Below are 24558 nucleotides of genomic sequence, written 5' to 3' on the forward strand. Positions count from 1 at the left end.
TTATTCTGCATCACCAGTTGTAGACTTCAGCTTCTTCTCCCTTTCCCTCTCCAGGTTTGTCACCTGTTATCTCTTGGCAGGGGGGGTGTATAATTAATTTTCAGCCGGTATTGATATAAACGCTTACTTGCCTCATCTCAAAGTCTTGCCCTTTCCGTCTTAGTATAGTGTCGAGCGTGAGAAGCTGGGCTGTAACTCCGTCCCTCTGATGTTAGCCGTCAGCGTCACACCGTCCTGTGCCCCGCAGAGTCACACCGGTCTCTTCTCCTGACCCCGCACCGCACGCTTGTGTCTCCGTTGCGGCTTGTTCTTCCTCTAATCGCTGCCTTTAACATCATGGACTTTACCACCTTTCTTCCCAGAATTCCTCCTTAGTTCTAACTTAAGCGTATCCGAATCTGTGTCTGAATATTAGCCCATGTGGTTTTGGGGCTATCCTGTAGCTGTAGTTATACTATAACATGGTTCATATCTGTCCTCTGACAAAATTCATGCACCTTGTCAGCTTGTATCTTGTTGAAGGCACAGGCTACAGAGCTGTAAAGGAGTTCTTTCTGTCTCTGTGTTGAAGAGAAAAGGTATTTTCAAAATAAAATATGTGTTAGCTCCATGAGAACAGCTCAGGAGAAAGGACAGAGCAGATTATTTGAGTCTGGTGAGATGTGGGGGAAGGCAGGGAAAGGGGGTATTACGTACCACAGAACAGCTGTGAAGCCTCCCGAGCTGGTACTCGAGTCATTTCTGATACCCCGCTGTGTCATTTAGCGTAAGCAAGTCTCTTTGCCGTGCTGTGGTGAGGTGTGTGGAGGCTGTAGAGCTCCGAAAGCTCTGCTGTACCCAACTGCTGTGTCCCGCTGCTGCTGTTTGGCTTCAGAGTTTTGTAACCGCACGAGGAGACGTGAGTGATCTGCTGGGATCCTGGTTATGGCTAGCAGTATTACTGGGCCTTGTTTTACTCTGACAGCGTTCAGGAGAGTGGACAATTCATGCGCTGTGTTGGTCTACTTTTCATTAACTTGCAAGTCTCCCTCTCATTTCCAGTTGTCATCTTCTAAATGGATTCCAGTGAATTTTCGGGATCTTTGGACCCCCTGTCCTTGCCTGACAAACCACTTATTGGTGACCTCCCTGCTGACATGGAGTTTGGAGAAGATCTCCTGGGCTCCCAAACAGCTTCTACTCAGGAGGTTTCAGTTCTTCAGCCCCCTGACTGGGATCAATCCAAGCAGATGACTGCACATGGGAACTTGGACCTTCTAGTGAAAGCAGACAGCCTGTCTGAACTAAACAAATCGAACGACCTCGTTCTAGATAAACCTGGTGTCTTGGATATGCTGGAGAAACCTAATGTCTTAGATGACTTGGATAAAACTGCTAACTTGATGGAGCTAGATAAAACGAAGGGTCTGGATGGGCTGTATAAAGAGCATCCTTCCCAGGACGTGGAGGATGGACCAGTGGACTCCTCTGCCCTCTCTAGAGAAGCCCTTGTTCCAGAAGCGTGGAAAGAAGGGGAAGATGCATCAAAAAATGATTCTGGAGACCTAAAGGAAGATGGTGCTGCTGCTATTCCTGCACTGTCTGATGACAACACCCCTGAATCGCCCCGACAGCCTGTTCCTGACACTGGGGACCTCAGCAGTGCCTCAGCCACGGAAGAGATGACCGCACAATCCTCAAGTCCACCAATGCCTCCCCCACAGCTCAGTCTTAAACAGACAAAGAAGACGAGGTTGAAGGCACCGAGGAAAAGCTCGCCCATGCAGAGGGAAGGGCTGGCAGGGGAAGCCGAGGTGGAACTGAGTCTGGACAACAGTACTGCAGTTTTGCCCCCTGGGCCCAGAGAGGAAAACCAGGCAGAGGAAGGGGATGATAGTGGGAACAACTCAATTAAAGAAAGTAGTGTACTGACAGCACAGGAAGCCTCACCACCAGCAGGTAGGTTGTTATCTCTGCAGAACTTGGCTTCCTTTTGCTCAGGAGATCATCCTGCTGTACACTGCTGAAGCTGGAGTCTGTTTTGTGCTCCAACTTTTCCCATCCTCCCCTGCTATGGAAATTGCCAATGCTACTGATGGGCTAGATTTGGGGAAAGCGTCTTGCTTACAGGGAATAATGCTCTGGAAGCTGCTCCCTTGGTGCATACAAGCTCTTGCGCTGGCTTTCATAGCTTTAACTTTGACTTTCATTGCTTGTGTCAGCTAGGAGCTTCCCTGATAAAGCTGTGGTTGCACATCAGCTTAGTTCTTCATCACTGGAGTCTTTGCTGGAATTGAGGGTCACCAGGAGAAAGTGCTTCCACTAGGCAAAGTCCCTCTGCCCAGGCTGGCCATCCTCAGGAGATGTTCAGTCTTGGTCAGAAGCAGTTGGCAGGCAACTGCCCAGCATGCCTCCCCCATGTAGGGAGGTCTCCCCCTTACAGGACTCCTCCCAAGCTGCGTGTGTGGATCTCTAACTACAGGTGTTGGGTTTAGGAGTTTTCATGGGTCTGATCACTGTCAGGACTGTCTGAGGCTTCACATGCAGACTGACCCAAAGGGTGGCTGCATTTGAAGAACACCTGTCTTCTCTTGGAGAAAAGCAAGATTTTAGATGCAAGCTTCTTCTCTGCTTCTATTCCAGGAGAAGGCCTGTCTGGGAAGGGGAGTGAGCTGCCAGCTGAGAAGGTGAGGAGAATGCAGTCAAGGCTGTATGCCATGGGAGCGTAGAGGGTGGCTGGCTGTTGTCAGACTCCATGAGGGACACCGGCTGTCTCGCCACCCCTTTGGGAAGGAATTTGCACGTCTCCTGTGACGGAGTCATCCCTGTGCGCTGCCACTGTGCTGTAATGTGGCTTCACTGCTACCCTCAGCTGGAATGCCATTCTCCTAAGCCTACTCCCCTCTCCCCCCATCTTGCCAACTCTGGTCAGGTATCCATGGAGTCATATCCATTTTCAGCCTAGTTATTGGGAAAGCAAATCCCAGAAGTTGGAACTCCACCATGATCTGGGGTATTTGTCCGTGGTTATCCTAGCAGATAGTTAGCATAAGTATTTTCTGAATGTCTTCTAGGAGCAGAAAAGAAGTGAACGAGCCAGAAGATCAGAAACTGCTAGGCCTGAAACTGTGAACTCCTCTGAGAGCAGTGAGTAACTAGGGCTGGCCAATGCCCAGTTTCAGCCCGAGGGCATGGCCCTCGTGGGCAGGTGGTTCATGGTGTGAGTACGGTGGGAACGCTGAAGCTTCTGTGCAGACTTTCCTCTTACACAGGACAGGTCCCTTCACCCCTTGAGTTTTCATCCTGGGGTACTTGCCTTGCTTTCTCAGGGCACTTATGTTGAAAGGAGGGTTGTGGTATTTTTACAGTGGTGTGTGGTCACCAAGCACCAAGTAATAGGATGAGACTCTGGGGGTGTTCCCAGGAAATCCATCTCCTCAGCCAGGAACTTTCTTCCTTTGTCTCCCTGGCAGCAGGCTGGCTGAAGGAAGGTTGCATTTTGGGGGTTTTCCTGCAGAAGTACATGAAGCCTCTGTTCTTTGAGATGTTGAGTTTCACCCTGCTATTCCCTAGTGTTTGTGTGTTGCTCCTTCATGGCCTGCCTGTGCAGCCTCTGCTGGAGGCTGGTGATCCAGCTTCTTCCCTTTAAGGTCTACCAGTTCTTGGAGGGATTTCTGCTGTAAATGTTCACACTTTTGGCTTTTGCTTAACCTTGGCAAATCATGACTTCCTAGAGAGGAATTGTACTTAAGCCCAGTTTGTTTAAAGACCTCCTGACTCATCTCCAGTTCCAAGCGAGTATCTTTTAAGGGCCCCTTTATCATTCCACCCAGGCAGGTACGAAGCATGCAGAGGGACTCCAGAAAGGTGACCCCAGAAAGCCCCAGCGTGTGTCTTGTGGCAGAGGTTTCTGTCTCAGTTCCTAATGTGGGATTTCTGTGCATCTTCCTCTGCTGCTTTGCAGTTCCAGTCTCTGATGAAGACTCTGATGCAATGGTGGATGATCCCAACGACGAGGATTTTGTTCCTTTCCGTACCCGACGCTCAACCCGCATGTCTTTACGCGCTCAGATGGCTCAGCGAGCTGCCCGCTCTACTGTCACCAAGATGACTTGTGCCAACTGCCGGACCCCGCTGCAGAAGGGCCAGACTGCCTACCAGCGTAAAGGGCTCCCTCAGCTCTTCTGCTCCAGCTCCTGTCTCACCACCTTCTCAAAAAAACCACCTGGCAAGAAGATATGCACCTTCTGTAAAAAGTGTGTGTCCATTCCCCTTCCCTCACTGCTCCCGCGCTTGTGACCCCATTCACCTGCCCCACGGCCCTGCCTGCCAGTCACCATCCCTGTGGCCCTCAGGCTTCCCATGCACCCACGTCACTCCTGCCCGCTGCCAGCCGCTGCCCCATGTCTTCCTTCACACACCACATATCTCATGCTCCTCACACCCCCTTCACGTTAGTGCCTTTCCCTGCCTGTCCCCAGGCTCGATGCCCCGTATCCCCGCCTCCTTTCAAAACAACTTCCCATGCGCCATCTCCGTTCCCATGTCCCTCTGGGCTGGGACAGAAGCTGCTGTGAGACAGTTCTTGCCACCCTTTTGGGACACCAGAAAGTCCCATGCATTGCAGTGTGCCATCCTGGCCCTTCGTGGCAGGACTGGTGTGTCCCTGCCTGCCCTAACACATGCCCCTCCTGATCCCCAGGGAGATCTGGAACACCAAGGACTCTGTGGTTGCCCAGATCGGTTCAAGCGGCTCTTTCCATGAGTTCTGCACCTCCGTCTGCCTCTCCCTCTACGAGGCCCAGCAGCACAGACCACCACCTCAGTCCGCAGATGCCTCGGACACCACCCGCTGCAGCGTCTGCCACAAACCTGGCGAGGTAAATAAACCCCTTGTGCTTCCCGTGTCCTGGATGAGGTGCTTGTGACCTGAAGCGCTTGGCCCTTCCTGAGACCATCAGAGGGCGTTTTTGGGCTCACTCCCAGGTCCTTCCTTGTTGCTGTGAAGCAGCCCTTATTCCAGCTGAAAAAATAAGGCTTCTGTTTCTCCCCGCCCTGAAGCTCACCAGTTCCTGCCACCCCGCTCTCCGAATTGCTCGGCTGACTTTTGGCGAGGGAGGCCAGCCTGAGTCCACACCAGCTTCCAGTGCAGCATTTGCCCAAGTGTTAGTGTCACAGCCTGCTGTCCCAAGGGTGGCACTGGTGCACGTGCGTCAGGAAGAGGCATGCGGTAGTTTGAGGGAGAGTGACAGCCATGATGTCTTTGCAGATCCAGCATGAGGTCAGCAATGGGAACGTGGTTCACCGCATCTGCAGCGACGCCTGCTTCACCAAGTTCCGGGCCACCAAGGGGTTGAAAACCAACTGCTGTGACAACTGCGGACTTTACATCTACAACAAGGGCTTGCCCCTGGAGTACCTCTTCCACGAAGGCCAGCAAAAACGCTTCTGCAACTCTGCCTGCCTCAACAGTTACAAGAAGGTGTGTGGAGTCGGCTGCCTGGGGTGGGAGGTCTCCGTGGGCACGCAGCTCCTTTGCTTGGTGTGGCACAGGGCACTTTATGCAGTAGCAGGTGACTTGAATCTCCTTGGCCTGTTATTGCTGACAAACCGTTTAAGAGATTGCTGTGGAAAAACTTTGAAGCAGGCAAATAGAATTTATTTATTTATTCTGCGTGGGGGTCCATCTTGGACTTGAGCACGGGTCAGGCACTCAATGAGCTGGACTGTGCAGCAACACTGGTGTTTGCAGTTAGCACGGGCCGGCTTCTTTTGGATGTCTCTCCAAACCTTGGCTGGGTATGTTCTTCTGCAGCCCGAGCAGGTTTCACTTAACTGTCTTGATGGGATTGCCAAGCTCTCTATTCCTGCCAGGGGGCCCTTGGAATGGGACAGTGAGGTGCTGAAGGCAACCTTTTTTGCTACCACCACCTGAACCTGCAGACTATGAGCCTGGCTCTGGCATCAGGTGTTCCTGCAGAAGACCTGCCCTGTGGTGGCTACAGTAGTGGGGTGGAAGATGAGGGTCGGACCTCGCTGGCTGTGACGGTCTCCCTGGCAGCTCTGTTCTGCTCTGTGTTTGCAGAAGAACACTCGGGTCTACCCGTGCATGTGGTGCAAGACACTGTGTAAGAACTTCGACATGCTGCCTAACGTGGATCGCAGTGGCAAGATGGGCCTGTTCTGCTCCATTTGCTGCACTACCTCCCACAAAGTGAAGCAGTCAGGCTTGGTTGGTAAGAGCACCCACGTACAGGGGATCAGTTGCCTCTCCATTCTAACTTCTTCCTTGGTACTATTTATTGTTTGTGGATGAGACCAGAAAGAAGGCATGTTGCTTGCCTGGGAAGGAGTCCAGTGAGACATGTGGAAGGAGATTTGGAGAGGGAGGAACCCTTGCAGCATGTAGACATCTTTATACTGAGGGGTAGCGTCCATTGCTGTATTTGAGAAAGCAGAAAGCGGTTCTGTGCTGGCATCGCCCTTTCCATTACAGAGAGTATCAGGGTGTCCAGGAATGGGTATGGTCTCCAGTGCAAGTATTGCAGCCTGTTTTGTCCAAATTCCTGTAGAGCCAGGGTCACTTCCTTGAACCACTCTGCTCTCCATCCGTGTTTAACATTTCTGTCCTAGCAGAATCTGGTGCTCTTAGTTTCCTGGTGTTCTTGTCCCTTGCTTTTTGATAATAGCTTGACAGACTGAGGATGAGTGAGTAGCTTGGGTGCCATCCTCAGAATCCAGTCCCAAGTCCTGTGCTGCTGCCCTCACCAATTCCTATCTGTTTCATCAGGTCCCCCTAGACCCTGCAGCTTCTGCAGAAAGAGTTTATCTGAACCCTGCTATTACAACAAGACAGACCGGGTTGTCTACCAGTTCTGCAGCCCCAGCTGCTGGACCAAATTCCAGGTACTGAAATATCCTTCATGCTGGGCCGGGCCGTAGAGCTCATGCCTCGTTCCACACTTAGCAGAGCCTCCACCTTCCTCAGGCGCCTCAGGGAGGGTCCATAAGAAAGTCTTTGCTGGAGCACAAGAGTTTTAGTGACTGTAGTTGCCAAAAACTCTGTCTTGACTCTATTTCCCCCTTCCTCGGTTGGGATAAGACGGGCTGTGATTCACTTCTGTCTATCAGGTTGTGCCCAGCGGGACTGCAGCGCAGAGCTGTGCTGTATGAGTGATTTGGGATGTAGTGGCCTTATGAGGGCACAAGCAAAAGCGCAACTAAGCTAGTAAAACACAGTGGGCACCTGCTGGTGGGGTGGAAAGGGGCAGAGCTGCCTCCTGAGCCAGGTGTCGCCAAGGAACATAAATCTTCTAGGATGTGCTTTCTAAAAATCTACAACCAGCAGGCCTGGATACCTCATGTTTAATAATTCTCAAATGTTTGACTGGTGTTTTTTAATTTCCTGATGTTAAGTTTCAGCATATGGGAAATGTTTGTGGTATTCAAAGGCAACTGGAAGAGTATTAGTTTTGTACAGGTGTCAAAGAACAAAGCAACAACCAAGAAGACCTGGGAAACTTAGGCCAGGACATACCTTGGGCAGTTGACAAAACTTAGAGAATCTAAAGGTAGATAGCCGGCAGTTGCAGCATTTGGTTTTGGGGTTTGGGTTTTTTCTTGTGGTTTTTATGTTGGGGGTGTTTTGGTTTTGTTTTGGGGTTTTTTTTGTGTGTGTGGTTTTTGTTTTGTCTTTTTTTTTAAATAAATCCTTGATGTAATCCTTCACTGAGATCACAAATGGTGTTGGTAGGGTAAGAGCTGCAGAGCTTTTATAGTTGTAGACTTCGTAAGACTTGAATCAGAATAGTTTGGGTTGGAAGGGACCCTTAAAGGGCATCTGGTCCAACCCCCTGCCATTGGCAGGGACATCGTCAACTAGGTCAGGTTGCTCAGAGCCTCGTCCAACCTGAGCTTGAATGCTTCTAGGGATGGGGGGTCTACCACCTTCCTGGGCAATCTGGGCCAGTGTCTCACCACCCTCAGTGTGAAACACTTCTTCCTCAGATCTAGTCTAAATCTACCCTCTTTTAGTTTAAAAGCATTATCCCTCATCCTATTGCCACAGGCCCTGCTAAAAGGTTTGTCCCCGTCTTTCTTATAAGCCCCCTTTTAGGGAGCGGAAGGGGCTCTAAGGTCTCCCCGGAGCCTTCTCTTCTCCAGGCTGAACCCCCCCAACTCTCTCAGCCTGTCCTCCCAGCAGAGGGGCTCCAGCCCTCCCAGCATCTCCGGGGCCTCCTCTGGCCCCACTCCAACAGGTCCGTGTCCTTCTGATGTTGGTGGCCCCAGAGCTGGAGGCAGCACTGCAGGGGGGTCTCCCCAGAGCAGAGTAGAGCAGAGGGGCAGAATGCGCCCCCCTCGCCCTGCTGGCCACGCTGCTGGGGATGCAGCCCAGGATGCAGGATGCTTTCTGGGCTGCCAGTGTGCATTGCCAGCTCATGTCCAGCTTTTCATCCACTGGTACGCCCAAGTCCTCCTCCTCAGGGCTGCTCTCCATCCCTTCATCCCCCAGCAGGGATTGATACTGGGGGTTGCCCCGACCCAGGTGCAGGACCCTGCACTTGGCCTTGTTGAACCTCATGAGGTTCACACAGGCCAACTTCTTGAGCCTCCCCAGGTCCCTCTGGATGGCATCCCATCCCTCAGGCATGTCAAGTGCACCACTCGGCTTGGTGTCATCTGCAAACTTGCAGAGGGTGGCCTTGATCCCACTGTCTGTGTCACTGATGAAGATACTAAACAGTGCTGGTCCCAGTATGGACCCCTGAGGGACACCACTTTTCACCAATCTTCATCTGGACACTGAGCCGTTGACCAGTACCCTCTGGATGTGACCATCCAACCAATTCCTCATCCACCGAACAGTCCACCCATCAAACCCATATCTCTCCAGTTTAGAGAGCAGTATGTTGTGGAGGACCATGGACCATTACAGAATTCCAGACAGATGACATCTGTAGCTCTTCCCTTGTCCACTGATGTAGTCACTCCATCATAGAAGGCCACTAGCTTGGTCAGGCGGGACTTATCCTTGGTGAAGCCACGCTGGCTATCTCAAATCACCTCCCTGTCCTCCATGTGCCTTAGCAGAGCTTCTAGGAGGAGCTGTTCCATGATTTTCCCAGGCACAGAGGTGAGGCTGAAAGGTTGGTAGTTCCCAGGGTCCTCCTTTCTACCCTTTTTAAACATGGGCGCAATGTTTCCCTTTTTGCAGTCACCAGGGCCTTCACCTAATTCACCCAACTTGAATTACTGCCATGTAAAGCCAGGATTGTGACATATTAGTAAACCCATGCATAACCTGGATTAGGAACCGTCTTGCTGGCAGATCCCAAAATGCAATTGTCAAAGAAAAGCCACTGAAGAGCCTGTTTCAAGGTGGCTTCTTGGGGATCAGTATTAAGCCCAAGGAGTTCAACGTCTTCATCAGTCATCTGGCAATAAAGTCCAAGTTAGCGTGATCAAATTTTGCAGATGAAACAAAAACTGGTGAAGTGTTAGCTCACACTGAGATCAGGGTAGTCACAGGAAGCAAAGCCGTTGGATTGCTTGACAAGACTTGTTCCTCCTAACATGTGCTTAAACGTAGTTCAGTGCGAGATCCTGTATCAGTCTTACTCAAGTAGTGTGGGGATCTAAGTCCTGGGAAAGACAGGATTTTGAAAAGGCCCTGGGATTACAGCAGATAAGATACTCAGTAGGAGCGTCTCGGTTTACAGCCACAGAGGGAAAGATTAATTAAGTTACTCCGAGTACAAGCAGAGGAACAGAGAGTTAAAAGTTTGGGGGCTAGGGAGCAAAAGAGCTACCTAGAATATTGCACAGATAGGGAGGATGTTCATCTGATGTCCGTTTTATTTTCAACGTTGAAGAAAAATTGGGAGTATGCTGAAAAAAAGCAGAAAAATTACATTTGGGCTTAAAAAATGCATATACTGAGGCACTCGCAGAGCACCTTATCTGAGGTTATCAGAAAGAAAACGAGGAGGATGACTTTATTAATAAATACATCCTTGTGCACAAGACACCAAGTGCTGAGTGGCTGTTTAATCTGGCAGAGGAAGGTGGAATGAGAATGGCTGCTTGAATTCTGAAGTTGCATTACTTTGAAAATAGAAACCAGGCACCTGTGCTTTAAGATCTTTGAGAGAAATTCTCAGCAGAGGTAGCAGAGCTCCCGTCTCTTAATATGTTTTCAAATCCAGAGGGGTGGCAGCTTGAAAGCTTGCTCTCCTGAGAAGAGCCGGACACTGGGAGCAGAGGGAAATTGCTCAAGAATCTGCTCTCCAGGAGCTTGAGATGGACTGACTGTGAGTCGCTGACAGTGGCAGCCAGCACAGGTCTGAGCAGGGGAGGATGGACTGCTGTGAACGGTGGAGGAGGCAGGAGGTGGTAGCAGCGCGACACAGGCGCTCGCTGCCCTCCCTGTGCCTCTCCCTCCATGAGCTGTCTCTGTCTCCTGCAGCGCACCAGCCCGGAAGGTGGGATCCACCTCAACTGCCATTACTGCCACAATCTTTTCAGCGGGAAGCCGGAGATCCTAGACTGGCAGGTGAGGACTTTCCCCAGGGGGATGTTGAGGCGAAGGCCAACCCCAGTGAGGACCGCAGGGCTCCCTCCTCTCCCTGCTCGAAGCAAGAGCTCCTGCGCCAGTGCTGTGAATGCCTTGGCTGCAGGGACGTGCCTGGAGACCGTGCACTGAGTGCTGCGCTCCTGATGTTCAGCAGGATGTCAGAAAGGCAGGAGGAGACCACTTCTGCCAAACCCCATGCCAGGAGAGCTGGGGACTTGGCTCGGCCCCGTAGTCTTGCTCGTGTTTCCCCAAGAAGCGTGGGGACCTCCTGCCGGTCTGGCTGACCCTGTGGTGGTCTCTTTGGCAGGACAAAGTGTATCAGTTCTGCTGCAAGGACTGCTGCGAGGACTTCAAGCGGTTGCGTGGGGTGGTGTCTCAGTGTGAGCACTGCAAGCAGGAGAAGCTGCTGCATGAGAAGATCCGCTTCTCTGGAGTGGAGAAGAACTTCTGCAGCGAAGGTACTTGGGGAAGGCACGGGAGAGGCAGAGCCCCCATGCCAGCCCACGCTGGGGGAGAAGAGAGCATGGAGAGGAACAGGGGAGACTGTCTTAGCCAGGCCCTGGGGCAAGAGCCTTGCCATGCAGTGAAGGGAGGACTGTCGTGGGGATGGCTTGCTGTCCAGCCAGGCCCTAGGGCAAGATCTTTACCGTTCATTGTGTCCTTGGGGAGGGCTTTCTCACAGCTTTTCTCTCTCTGGGGGCTGGGGAGACAGCAGGTGGCAGCTCCGCTCCTCCTGTCATCATGCACTTCTACGCTCTTGCGTCTGGGCTGGCCTGACCTGGCCTTGCCCTGCCTGCTGGGTTCCTGCACACAGGAGGTTGGAGTCAGACTCTTCCTAGAAGCATGGAGGTGAGAGATGGCAAGTCCCCATGAGGTCCCATCTTATCCCAGCCCCAGGGGCCAGTGCTGGATTGTTCCCTACAGTGTGTTGCGTGTGCTCTGTTGTCTCCGCAGACCTGGATTCTGGTCATGTTTGGGTCAGGGAGGCCCCCAGTTCATCCTGGGAAGGTTTCACTCCTATTGTTTCTCCGCAGGGTGTGTGCTTCTTTACAAACAGGATTTCACCAAGAACCTGGGCCTGTGCTGCATCACCTGCACCTACTGTTCTCAGACCTGCCAGCGGGCGGTCACCGAGCAGCTGGAGGGCAGCACCTGGGACTTCTGTAGTGAAGACTGCAAAAGCAAATACTTGCTCTGGTACTTCAAGGTCAGTATTGGCACTGGCAGCTTGTGCTAAGTGCTGTGGTGGGCACGGCACCCAGATAAGTGGGCATTGCACTGAGGAAGCTCGCACTGCTGGAGTCTGGCTGGCACTGCTGCGGAGAACCTGGCACTGCTGGAGTCCTGCCTGGCAATGACGGGACACTGCTACGGGGAAGCTCACGTAGCTGGAGTCCCCAGCTGATCCTGCCAGAGCACTGCACTGAGGAAGCTCACAGTGCTGGATTCGCGGCCAGTGCTGCTGTGAGAAGTTCGCACCGCTGGAGTCCCCGGCTGGCACTGGCAGGGCACTGCTGTGGGGAAGCTCACAGCACCTTGCTATGTGCACCTTTCACTGGAGCGTTGTGTTGCTCTCGGAGGGGGTGTGATTAGTTACTCCTTGTTTCTCTCCTGCTGATGCGGGCTTTAGGCAGCTCGGTGCCATGCCTGCAAGCGTCAGGGGAAGCTGCTGGAAACCATCCACTGGCGGGGGCAAATCAAACACTTCTGCAACCAGCAGTGTCTGCTGCGATTTTACAATCAACAGAACCAGCCCAACCTGGACACGCAGAAGGGGCCCGAGAGCCTGCTGAACAGTGAGTAGGAGGGAGGGAGGGGACCTGCATAGCTCAGTCCCAGAGACACAGGGAAGACTGAACAGCGAGGGGTGGAAGCTTCCTGCCCGGGACTGGATGAGACGCTAGGGAACAATCCTGCACTGGCCCTTGGGGGGGGAGAGGACGGAGTGGGACCTAATTGGGGCTTCTCCATCTCTAACATCTATGGTTCTATGACACACAGGGCCCAGACGGGAGGAGCCGGTGCCAGCGTGCTGCCTGTAGCTCACACTCTTAGCGAGGATACTCAGGGATTTAACATCCTCATGTTGCCAGCGGAGAGCTCGATTTACAGGGTTAGGGGACAGCGTGGTTTGGCATGATAATCCACCTGCAGCCCCACACCACCTCCGAGCTGTGACCTTCTCATAAGCTAATCAGGATTGGGCCAGGTCAGTGCTTGGATGGGAAACATTCAAGGAAAACGCAGGGTGCTGCAGGAAGTGGTGCTGGTGATGCTGTAGGTGGGCTCTCCTCAGCCAGAGCTGAACCTAGGACGATCTTGAGGGAGCGCTGAGCTGCTGGAGGCACTCTGTCTTGCGATGTTAGATTGGAGTCCTACCACTTACCCAAAGATCGCTGCAGCTTTGGGGAGTTGCCAACCCCGTGTCCCGGATAGCCCCATTCTGCATCCATGGAGTTCCAGCTGGAGAGGAGATTTTCACTGCCTGTTGCCCCATTTTCCTATCATTAACTTGAGCCAGTTACTTATGGAAGATTGCAAAGTGCTTTGGGGTCCCTCAGGATGGAAGGTGCTCTTAGTGACAGTGACAAGACATCGCTTGGCCCTCGGATGCTCAAGTAGTCTCCTTCTGCTTGGTCTTTCATAGGCCACAATCTTCTAGGTAGTCTGTGTCATCTAGTTAAAACAGCTGCAGCTTATGGTGGGACTCGCTTTGGTGCATCGAGCTTCGACAGATGCCTGCATCGCAGGCTCAGGGCTTTGCTGCCCTCCCTGGAATTTCATGAGGTATAAAACCCTGACTAGGGTGTGCCAAGGAGGGGGAAACCAAGACAAGGACCTTCCCGTGAGAGACCTCCATCTCCAGACTCTTCCTGGTTCCTCTCCTGGCAGCAGTAGGCGCCGCAAGATGGGCGAAGCCCTGGATGTCAGCACTGCTTAGACAGCAAAGCCAGGGGAGTCCCAACCTGCCCGCCAAGAGCCACACTCCCTAAAAGGCCACGTGAGGTGACAGCTCAAGTGACCGCACACTGGAGTGACCTGGATGAGGAACTGTTGGTTTCTGCTGGCACAGGGGTGCCCAGGGGGAGTCTGCTTGATGGGGCACAGACTGTTGTGCAGCCCAGGGGAGGAAGAGGTGTTAAACTTGCTGGTTCCTGTAGCTCACCAAGTGTTTCCACAGCCGTAGCCATGCTGTTCCATTTGTCCTCTGCTTTCAAGGCTCTCGCTTGTGAGGGACTGGTAACGCTGCTTTTGGGACACAGGCACAGCGAGCAAGCTCTGCCTGGAGAGGGAAGCATGTTTCACACCGTTTGGCCATTGTTTCCTTGGAGTCATGGACCACAAGACTCTTGAGAGGTACCTTCTCCATCACCAACAACCACAAGAGTCTGAGCCCTGCCTTCACCATGTCTCTAGAGGCCCCCAAGAACTTTGCTGCTTGGCATGTGGGGCATCACCACTCAACGTGCCACAGCTGCCTCTCCATGCACCCGGTGAGGCAGAGGACTCTGAGGGTAACCCAGGAAAAGCCCACCAGCAGTGGTGAGCGCTTGGCTGAACACAAGCTTCAGGCTGCCCCAGCAGCTTGGTGAATGCTGCTGGTGGCACTGGGCCCTCTGTGTGTCCTGGCACACCCATCTGCCAGCTGTGGGGATAGCTGTGGACATCCTTGTCCTGGGACTGTGGCATGCTGCTCAGCTCACAAAGGAAGAGTGCTGGAGCCAGGGCCTGCCCTGTGCTTACACAGAGAGCTTTCCAGCCCAGCGTGCTGTGCAGGGGATTTCGGGAGGAGCAGCTTGTCAGGGCATGGTGAGGAACAGCTTCTGCCTAGTCCAGCCAGGGTCTCCTGTGGACCTGACAGCTGTGTTGCCTACCTGGGTTTCAGGCCCATCTTGGGCAGAGCTGCTGACTACTTGCTTCTTCTTTTGCAGCCAGTGGTTGCCTAAAACTATTCGTTCCAGTGACCCAGTGGCTTCTGGTGATCCTGAGAGTGCTTGCTGACAATAAAAGTGGCCATTCCTTTGCTGGGAACAGTGTAATGAGGGATCAAGGAGCTTCTGACACAGAACTTTGCCCAGAGACTTCCAAGGAGAACTGGCTCTGCACGGGGCTGTGCAGCTGGAGAGGACAGAGGGTCAGAAGTCACAGCTGGTGCAGGCAATGCCTTGGCAGCTCCTTGCTAGTATTGGGATGAGAGTAAAGAACAAGCTGCAGCTTTCCTGGGAGCCTGGACATGTAGTACATGGAGCTTTGTGGCAGGAGGATCTTCTTGTTTCCCTTAGTCCTAAATCATTGGCCTGTGGGGAAATCAACTTTGCTTTTGATTCTGCTGCAGCAGAAATTCTGCTTGTACTCCATAGCTTGTCTTTTCTCATTCATACCATTGATGTCTCCCACCTTGACCTGCTGCCCATCCATTTTGGGCCGGTCAAGGGGAGTTCTTGGACCCACTGAGACGGGTGCAGATGCTATGGCTGAATGCTCCACTGCAGGCTAGGGAGCTTCCTCCAACTGGAACTTGCCCATTCCCCTGTGGTGATCAGCAAATGGACCCTGGTGGGCCTCCAATTGCTCAAGACCTGTCCTGCGTTTCCTCGGGACGGAGGAAATCTGCACACTGCGGAGTGCCCGTGTGTTGGTCCTTTGGGAGTCTGGGTCTTTCCTGGAGAGCCTAGCTGTTTGTAGGAGGTATGAACCTGCCAGTCCCTTTGGGTGCTGCTGCTTTCCCTGCAGGTGTCTCCTTCATGCATGGCCTGCGGTTAGACGGTGCTGTAGAAGGCTGTTCTTTTTCCCAGCCACGTGGGTAAACAGGGCTCACGGGAGACTTGGGTGAAGGTGCTTTTTGAGCTCATCAGCCCTTGAGATAGGTGCAGATTCTCTGCAGAGCAAATGAGCTGGAATTATTATCCAAGCCAGGATGATACTGTCACCACCTGAGACTAGTGTCTGCCACACGTGCCTCTTACCTGCAGGTGATCCCCTCTTCCCTCAGGGGGAAGGACTGCATCCCTAGGGCTGGGGCAAAGCTGTCTCTCTGCTTTCTGGGATATCTCGTAACGCTACCTTAAGCTCTGTCACCTTCTTCCTAGGGATCTCGAAGCACTTTGCCAAGATATTTGTACCAGGGAGATGGAGGCACAGGGAGGGGCCATGGCTCGGTACAGCAAGCCAATAGGCAGAGCTGGGAATAGAGTCCTGGATTCCTCTCTCGACAAGGGGCTGGGATTTCTCCTGACTTGCTGTGATGGGGTGGACTGCAAGGGAGCACAAAATTACGTGGGAATGACTTGATTTTGGAGTTGTCTTCTGAGCTGATAGGGCTAGAGATTGTGAAAACATTAACTGTTCCTGGAGTGGCCAGAAGCATTTTCTGGGGAGCCTGTCCCTAACCTCTGGCTGCTGCCACCTCCAGTCCCAGCAGTGGGACCTGTTGGCCCAGGAGCTCTCAAACTTAAGAGTCGTTGCTTTCTCTTACAGGTCAAACTTCAGAGCCAAAACCACCTGCCCCTTCCCCGCAGAAGGCAGAGACTAACATGGTAAGGCCTGTTGGAGGTAGGAGTTTGTAAAATAGCACAAAGGAGCTGTACCCAAAGAGGACACATCTGACATTGCTCACGGGCGTTTCATTCTACAACCAATGCTTTTTAAGATGTCTGGGTATTGAGAGCTGATGAGAGCTGCTGGGGAGGGCAGCATCAGCGTATCTCCTGAAAGGGGGAAGAATAACTGTTCCCCAGGAATCAATGATGGGCTGCAGAACAGCCTGACACTGTGGCACTGGCTCCTCTGCAGGTGCTCCCCTGTGCCTGGGTGTAGTGGCTGTCCCACTGTGTTCCCCGATGCCCCATGGCAGACCCCCTGCTGACTGCCCCAGAGATGCCACACAAGCTTGCTGCCTGCTGGGAACAGCTTGGCAGTGCTTCAGCCAGCTCTGACAGTGGGAGTGTGCGTGTGTGTGTGTGTGTGTGTGTTGGGGACTGCCAGGCTCCAGGCAGTGCTTTAGGAGTCTCTTCAGCTGTACCGGTGGTTGGGAAGAGATGGTTCTGCCTTAGATGGATACCAACCTCCTCCTTTCTGCGTTTCCTCAGCTGTCAGCAAAGACCTCCTCAGCCCAGGTGTCTCCAGCCGCGCCACCTCCCCCACCCCCTCCGGTTCCAGCCACCCCTCGGAAAAATAAAGCTGCCATGTGTAAACCACTGATGCAGAACCGGGGCGTTTCCTGCAAGATAGAAATGAAGTCCAAAGGATGTCAGACAGGTAGGAAAACAAGACATAACTGCAGGATTACAGGGACATTCTGGAAAGGCAAGTGGCATGTCCATGCTCCAGACTACATGTGAATCCAGCTTGAAAAGCTGTGCGGAGCGGCTGGGTGTTTGGCACCATGCTGAGGAGTCTCAGGGCAGAGCAGGGCACATACGGCAGAGCTGGAGGCAGAGAGCCTGTTCCCGTCAGCAGCAAAAGGAGAGACGCAGAGAGCACTGCAGCATGATCCCACCTCTTGTGGCACAACTCCCGTTCCTCTGGAGATTGCCAGCTTGTCTGAGGGGATGTCTGCTGAGCAGGTTCTGCTGTGTAGCTCCTGTCGGGCTTGTGTGTGGTCTCCAGCATATGCAAAGCAACTAGACTTCTCTGCAGGGCCACATAAGAGCAGGGATTGCACCTCTGGCTAAGGCAAGCCTCTCTTGTTGCAGGGCTGTATGGCTTGCTGCTGCTCCAGCTCTGCCCACGAGTCGCAGGAGCTGGTGGCTGGAAGGGCCGTGGTGCTGGGGCCATGGCAGTGGGCAGCGGGGCTGGGCGGGGGAGCTGCTGCCAGCAAGCTTACTGATGTACTTTTGCTCTTGTCAGAGGCTGACTGGAAGCCCCAGGTGATTGTGTTGCCAATCCCCATCCCGATCTTCGTGCCTGTGCCTATGCATATGTACTGCCAGAAAGTACCTGTGCCTTTCTCCATGCCTGTCCCGGTAAGCAACACACTCCACCCGCTCATGTTCTCTTACTGTCTTGATCCTGCCTTGCTGCAGCCTCCCTGCTTCTCTGTTTGTCCTCTTCTCCTGCCTCTGCTTTTACATCGGTCCGGCTGAGTGTCAGTTTTTCTGCCTGGTATGCTGCTGTCAACAGGTGCCTGTGCCAATGTTCCTACCCACCACGCTGGAGAGCACAGATAAGATTGTGGAGACCATTGAGGAGCTGAAGGTGAAGATCCCCTCCAATCCCCTGGAGGCTGACATCTTGGCCATGGCCGAGATGATTGCAGAGGCTGAGGAACTGGACAAGGCCTCCTCGGACCTGTGCGGTAGGTGCTGCCATGGCTTGGGTCAGCCCAACAGCTGGGATCAGGTGGGGTTTGCCAGCTCTCGGAGCTAGAGCATCTGCCTGGATCGCAGCTCTCCCAAAGCCTTTGAAAAGGGAGCAGGGAAGAGCAAGTACCTCAACTTCTGCCGAGGAGGTACCAGGAGAGAAGAGCTGCAGCAGGGAACAGTGTCTGCCACCATCCCTTTTGGGAGTGAGAGTCTTGTGGCACACGTGCAGCACTGTTAGTTTATTCAGATGGCTCTTGAGGCTCTTACCTGAAGCAGCTTCCCAGCCAGAGGACCTGCAGTCCTGACCTCACAGGTCTTTTTGCTCAGGGGCTGCATTCCTCAAGCCCCAGTGACTTAGGGCTGTGGCTGGGGAGAGGACAAACGTCCAGTGTCTTGGTGTCCAGGGGAAGCTGGGCAGGACAGATGTCGTGGGGCTGCTCTGAGCACAGAACTGTACTGCAGTGAGCCTGACTTCATTTTCCAGCTGTCACAAGGAAAAGAGACAAAAGATTTTATTGAAAGTTGGGTTTATGATCTGCTTTTGCGTTGCAGACCTGGTGAGTAACCAGAGTGCAGAGGGTCTTCTGGAGGACTGTGATCTGTTTGGACCGGCACGGGATGATGTGTTGGCAATGGCTGTCAAGATGGCAAATGTCCTCGATGAGCCGGGCCAGGACCTGGAGGCTGACTTCCCTAAGAGTAAGAGCTGGGTGAAGCAGACATGCAGGGCTGCTCGTGTCACAGCAGGGTCCCCTCACTGCCTTCGGCCAGCTGTCACCAGCAGCGTTAAGAGCTGTGTGAACTCACCTCCTGTGTCCTCTGACTGACTAGGCTTGGGGCCAGGAGCTGAGGGTCTTGCAGATGACTGCTGGCAGCAGGGGTGAGGAGACCACCGCTTGAAGGAGTGTGTGCTTGTCTAGACAAACTGACCTGTTGTGAACGTAGGTCTGCAGAGAAGGGGGAGCGAGAAGCTGATTTGAACAGCACAAAGAGCAGGGCAGCGGCACTGGTGTGCTGTTGGATGATGATTCCAGAGGATCCAGCAAGGCGAGAGAGAGACCTGGACAGGGAATGACATCCTGGGAGGTGGCAGAATTGCGGAGTGTCCATTAATGGGCAGAAGGTGGAAGAAGAGGCGGGGGCTTGCAGGAGCACAGCAGTGCTGGGGCAGGATGCTGGCAGCAAAGGACACAGAATTGGGGTGCCTGTGCCAGGCTGTCCCCAGTGCTGGCCTGGCACAGGGTGATGAGGAATGTTCCTTAAGTTTAAAAACCAACCAAATAATAACCAAATAATAACCAAAAGCTGTCAGAAGGGAAAATTTGGATCTCTGGTTAGTCTGAGAAAGCTTAGCATCTGCCAGAGCTGTATTTCCTTTGTTGGGCTGTGGCTAAAAGTTCATGCTAGGCAGTGGTGGAGGATGTGAAGCATTGGGCTGCGTGTTCCCTCTTCGTCTTGCTGTAAGAGCCAGGCCGGCACAGGGGACGCAATGAGAAGTCTCAGCCCTTCTGCCTGTGTTTCCTTTTAGACCCTCTAGACATTAACCCCAGTGTGGACTTCCTCTTTGACTGTGGGCTGGTGGGACCAGATGATGTGTCCACAGAGCAAGATCTGCCTCGTGCTGTCCGAAAGGTGAGCTGCCTGCGCGTACCACCAAAGAGCTTAAAGCTCTTTGGGTTTGGAGCGGGAGCTGCCATCTGGGACGTATGGGGTGAAGTGTGCCAAAGGCTTTGGTGTGCTGGGGAGGTTTTGCCCTCTCTCTTCAGGGCACGCCTGGCCTGTGGATCACTCCTTGAATGAAAATACTTGCCTGTCATTTTGGAAGAGCTTTGAATGCCACAGGTCTCTTTTCTGCCTGTGGTCCTCATAACTAATGGGCATTGTTGATTTGGCTGTCAGCAGAAGGATGCCTGCTGGCACGGGCGCACTGGGAGGGAGCTGGCAGTCAGCAGGTCTGAGGGGTGGCCAGGACTCTTGCATCCGTCCCAGGTAGGTGCCCAGTCTCACAGTACCCATCTCTGCAGGGGCAGAAGCGTCTGGTGCTCTCTGAAAGCTGTTCCCGGGACTCAATGAGCAGCCAGCCCAGCTGCACGGTGCTGAACTACTCATACGGTGTGAATGCCTGGAAGTCCTGGGTGCAAGCCAAGTATGCAGGGGGAGAGTCCAGCAAGGGAGAGGAGCTACGCTTCGGCCGTAAGTGTCCTGTTTGGATGGGGCGGAGTGGCAGAAACCTCCCAGAAGCTGGGTCCCAGGGTGTTGAGGTGCTCCTGGCCTTGCAGGCTATTGTCTGAGGCTGCTGTGCTTGTCTCCATAGCCAAGCCCATGAGGATCAAGGAAGACATCTTGGCCTGCACAGCAGCTGAGCTCAACTATGGCCTGGCCCAGTTTGTCAAGGAGATAACACGGCCCAATGGGGAGCGCTACGAACCAGACAGCATCTATTACCTCTGCCTTGGCATCCAGCAGGTGAGGGAGGGCTTGCTGCTCTCTAGTCCTCTGCAGCCAGACCTAGGGATCAGATCTGGTGAGGGGAACTTGTACCCTTTATTCTGCCTTCTGGGGACCCTGAGAGGGTCACTGAACTCTCCTTCAGTGCCTCACCCCAGGACAGCAGCCCACCTGGTTCAGTCTTTGTTCCCAAGCCCAGCGGGTAAGGTGGCAGCTATTCCCCAGCCTTGCACCCTTCTTGCAGGAGGGCGCACCTTGCACCCATCCTTGAGGAGGGCTGGGATATCTCCCCAAACTCAGTCCCTCCTTCAGCACCAAGTCTGCTTTGTCATGTCCTGGGGTTTTCCTCACAGCTCTCAGAAGTGGGTGGTTTGAGCGGCCTGCCCTGCTGCAGCCCTGGTTGTACAAGGAGGGGTGCTCTGCGTGTGTGCCCTGGGCTCTCTGGGGAGGGTTTGCCTTCCAGGTGCTGCCGTGTCTCTCTTGACTGTGTGTTCTGTCCTTTCTAGTACCTGCTCGAGAACAATCGTATGGTGAATATATTTACAGACCTTTACTACCTGACCTTCGTGCAGGAGCTGAACAAGTCCCTGAGCGGCTGGCAACCCACAATCTTACCAAATAGTACGTGTTTCCAGAATACCCTCGGTCACCACACATACCCAGTTTGTGCTTCTAGCCTCAGATCCTCTGGTCTGATGGTGTTCCCCCAGCCTCAACCCTCTTCCTTGGCATAGGCAGCACGGTCCTGCTGTGCCTTGGGGTCAAACTGACCTGTACCGACAGTGGAGCTGGCCTGGTTTACGCCTCAGCAGCTTCTGTTGCCCAGAGTCAGGGTAGCTGGGAGCAGAACGTGGCTGCTTTGTGTCCTGGGACAAGTTGAATTTTTTCAACACTTCAGTGATGTCTGCACCCTTTGCCAAAGAGGATACCAAGCCAGGAGGCACACTGGCTGGTGCCTTTGAGTTCCCAGCACGTGGGCAAGCCCTGCACACTGTGCTAGGTGTTGGCCAGGGTTGCCGTGCTGCTGCCTTGTGAGTGGACTAACATAGAGCTCTGCAGAGGCTTTTCACGATGCCATGATCTGGGCTGCCTTCCCTGCTGTGTCTTGTCAGCAGTTAGTTCCCAGATCCAGCCTCACCTTTGCATAGTGGCTGTCCCAGGCAGAGGCATTTGGCTCCAGACCCGTGTGTCTAGGCAGGAGCTGGCCATGTCTGTCCTGCTGGCTGCTTTTCCTTCATCTCACACCGAGTGTGGTGGAGCACTGACCTGGAGTTGGCTTTGTGGCCATCCCTATAGGGATGAGGGGTTAGGATTGACTTGCATTCTGGCCTGTGGTTTGGCTGCACTCTGGGGTGGCTCGTAGCTGGGCAGAGGTGATGGGTCTGGAGAAGTTACCTCGTGGAACAGGGGATGTTGTGAAGCGTCGGTCTTCTGCAGTGAGCTTGCCTGGGCAGAGTGAAGGGATTGTCACAAGGCTACTGTTGATGTGACCTGGTTCCTCCTCTGTGCGTTGCAGACACAGTTTTCTCGCGTGTCGAGGAGGAGCACCTCTGGGAGTGCAAGCAGCTGGGCGTTTACTCACCCTTTGTGCTCCTCAACACCCTCATGTTCTTCAACACCAAATTCTTCGGGCTGCAGACAGCAGAGGAGCATATGCAGCTCTCCTTCACCAACGTGGTGCGCCAGTCCCGCAAGTGCACCACGGCCCGTGGCGTGACGAAGGTGGTGAGCATCCGCTACTACGCTCCTGCCAAGCAGAAGAAAGGCCGAGGTAGGGTCTGATGGAGCATCTCTCTGTCCTTCCCCCCGCCTCCCCCATTGGGTCCCAGCCGTGATCCTGCTCTCTCCCCCTCTGCAGATGGCGGCTCTGGAAAGCGGAAGCGTGAGGAGGAGGTACCAATGCTGGAGCAGCGGGAGAACAGGATGAACCCACTCCGCTGCCCAGTCAAGTTCTATGAGTTTTATCTCTCCAAATGGTGAGGCTTTCTCTGGAGAAGGGACATGTGCCATTTTGGGGCCACTTCTCCGTTTTGGTGGGACTCTGTGGAGTGGCTTCTGCTCATAAACATTTGTACTTGAGTGTGAATCCTTGCCCAGGGTGTGCGCTGCTTGTATAGACCATGGTTGAGAGAATGCTTCTCTCTGGCCCCTTCCACTCCTTGTCTCTCTCAGGAGTGTGCAGTATGAGTCCTGGTGCTTGGCTGATTAGGGGCTTTGGTCCTCAGTGAGAAGCTGCAGACTCAGTTTGTGTCCTCGTCCTGCTGAAGGATGAGAGACTGTGACAAGCCTTGAGCACCCCTTGATAACCGTGAGGGCAAGCCAGGCTTTCTGAGCCCTTGGAGCTGATATCCCAAGGCTCACCTTCCTCTCTCTTTACAGTCCCGAGAGTCTGCGGAACCGCAATGATGTCTTCTACCTGCAGCCCGAACGGTCGTGCATCGCTGAGTCCCCGCTCTGGTACTCGGTCATCCCCATGGACCGGAGCATGCTGGAGAGCATGCTGAACCGCATCCTGGCCGTGAGGGAGATCTACGAGGAGCACAGTCGGCTCAGCGGCCTGGAGGACGACATGGACTAAGAGTGAGGCGCTGCCGGGCTGGCTGTGCCCCAGCCCTGGACGCCTCGTCTCCCTGCCTCCCGCTGCGGGGTGGGGGCTGTGCAGCGTGGGAGGGGACAGTGCTGCAGCAGTGCTGTCCCTTCATCGTTACCGGACACATCCCATCCTGCTCGTTACAGGCCTCTCCTATGTACGTGGCCCCCGCACTCAGCCCTGCCTCCTGTCCCAGCTGCTGGGTGAGCTGTCTTCCCCCGGGGCCAGTCCCCACAGCACAGGGGTGGTGGAGCCCCCAGGGCAGCTTCCCTTGCCCAGCGCTGTCCCCCCCATGCCTTCCAGCCCTGACACTTCCCCCTTCTCCCCCTGCCCCGGGGCAGGAACCGCACAATACGGCAGAGCGCCGTCTGGGACCAGCAGCCCTGAGGCTTTTAGTTCCCCCTTCCTTTTGCATCCCCTTGCAAGGCTGCGGGTGTCACGGCAGGGACAGTAGCTCTGCTGCTGCTGCCTATGGCAGGATGGTGTTTTCAAACCAGTGGGGAAGGACCACGGGCAGCCTGAGAGCTGTTGGGTCAGGAGGAGGGCTTGTTCACAGGGGTGGGAGACATTTGGCTGGGCTGCAAGGAGTGGAGGGAGCCAGCGCTGGAACGTGAGGGCAGAGACCTGGCCTCACCATGGGGGACGCCTCCCTCACACGCAGCCAGGCTGCCTCCCGTGATTTTGGCAATGTTCTCTGAGTCAGCAGAAAACTGATGGAGATGGGTCTGTGCCAGCACTGTCCTTCTCTCCCCGCTGTCCCCCGTCTTGGCATAGGTGCAAGGTGCCATTGGTGGGTCCCTCTGCTCCGGCCGAGGGCTTGGGCAGCCGCTGCCAGCGGTGAGGAACCCTCCCCAGCCTCCCCCTCCCTCCCAAGGCCGTGGGGTGCCAGCACCCTGCCCGGGGTGCCACTGCCTCCTGCCCCTCCTTGTGTTCTGGTCAGTTTTCTTGAGCTGTACATGGGTCTCCTGTTGAGCCTGTATATATTGTTCTGGGCCCTGGCCCGGGGCCCTCTGTTCTCTGTGTCCATGTGGAGAGTGAGCCGCTCACCAGTCTTGTTGTAGTGATGCCAGGGCGGTAGGACTAACCCTGTGTCTCTGGGAACCATTCATTTCAAATAAAGATGCGGAAAACTTTTGGCAGCCCCCGCTTTTCCCCCTGAGCAGGGTGGGCACAGCAGGAGGGCAGGGCCGGTGTCCCACTGCTGCCCTGCACCTCGCTCCTGTCCATCCCCGCCTGCCTCTGCTGCCAGCGCTTTCCTACCCTCTCTTGCCCCTGGTGTGCTGCCAGCTCTGGCGTGCTGGGATGGCCTGTGACACCGTGCCCGCTGGTGCCAGCCTGGCGTGCCCTGCCTGGCCCTGCCCATCCCTTGCCCATAGAGCTGCAGCCCAACCCAACCCAGTGGTGGCCCTGCCCTGGCCCACCCAGTGTGTCCATGGGAGGGACCGGTCGGAGAGCGATGCTGCGGTGCCCGTGGGCAGAGCCAAGAGTCGAGTGAGGTGCAGTGAGTGTTTATTTGCTCCCCCAGGGCTGACAGGCCCCTGCCCCGACCTGGACCTACTTTCAGCCCCACCGCTCCTACAAGTGCAGGGAGCAGCCGAGCCGTGTCCCCAGGGCCATACCCACCCCTCGCGCTGGCTGTGTGGTCCATGCCATGAGCCTGGTCA

The 24558-nt window shown here is 54.4% G+C and overlaps 1 protein-coding gene across 1 annotated transcript; it reads left to right on the forward strand.

Annotated features, from left to right (window-relative positions):
* Positions 1–1055: 1055 nt before the first annotated feature.
* Positions 1056–24034, forward strand: ZMYM3 (zinc finger MYM-type containing 3). The gene is made up of 24 exons (XM_074148087.1): positions 1056–1938; positions 2623–2666; positions 3054–3126; positions 3944–4235; positions 4682–4859; positions 5249–5461; positions 6065–6215; positions 6770–6885; positions 10445–10531; positions 10860–11010; positions 11587–11759; positions 12183–12348; positions 16031–16089; positions 16642–16810; positions 17402–17517; positions 17675–17849; positions 18409–18555; positions 19385–19488; positions 19881–20049; positions 20171–20322; positions 20811–20925; positions 21821–22075; positions 22163–22280; positions 22684–24034. Exons 1-24 carry the CDS (start codon positions 1056–1058, stop codon positions 22880–22882), a joined length of 4305 nt encoding a protein of 1434 aa, XP_074004188.1. The 3' UTR covers positions 22883–24034.
* The last annotated feature ends 524 nt before the right edge of the window (positions 24035–24558 follow it).

Source organism: Numenius arquata, chromosome 5 (genome assembly GCF_964106895.1).
Source record: "Numenius arquata chromosome 5, bNumArq3.hap1.1, whole genome shotgun sequence".
NCBI lineage: Eukaryota > Metazoa > Chordata > Aves > Charadriiformes > Scolopacidae > Numenius > Numenius arquata.

Excerpts from the sequence above, each read along its gene's own strand:
- ZMYM3 (XM_074148087.1), top strand. The coding sequence starts at position 1,056 with ATGGATTCCAGTGAATTTTCGGGATCTTTGGACCCCCTGTCCTTGCCT. Across the intron at positions 2,667-3,053 it reads GTGAGCTGCCAGCTGAGAAG|GAGCAGAAAAGAAGTGAACG; the intron begins GTGAGGAGAATG and ends AATGTCTTCTAG. Across the intron at positions 18,556-19,384 it reads GGAGGCTGACTTCCCTAAGA|ACCCTCTAGACATTAACCCC; the intron begins GTAAGAGCTGGG and ends GTTTCCTTTTAG.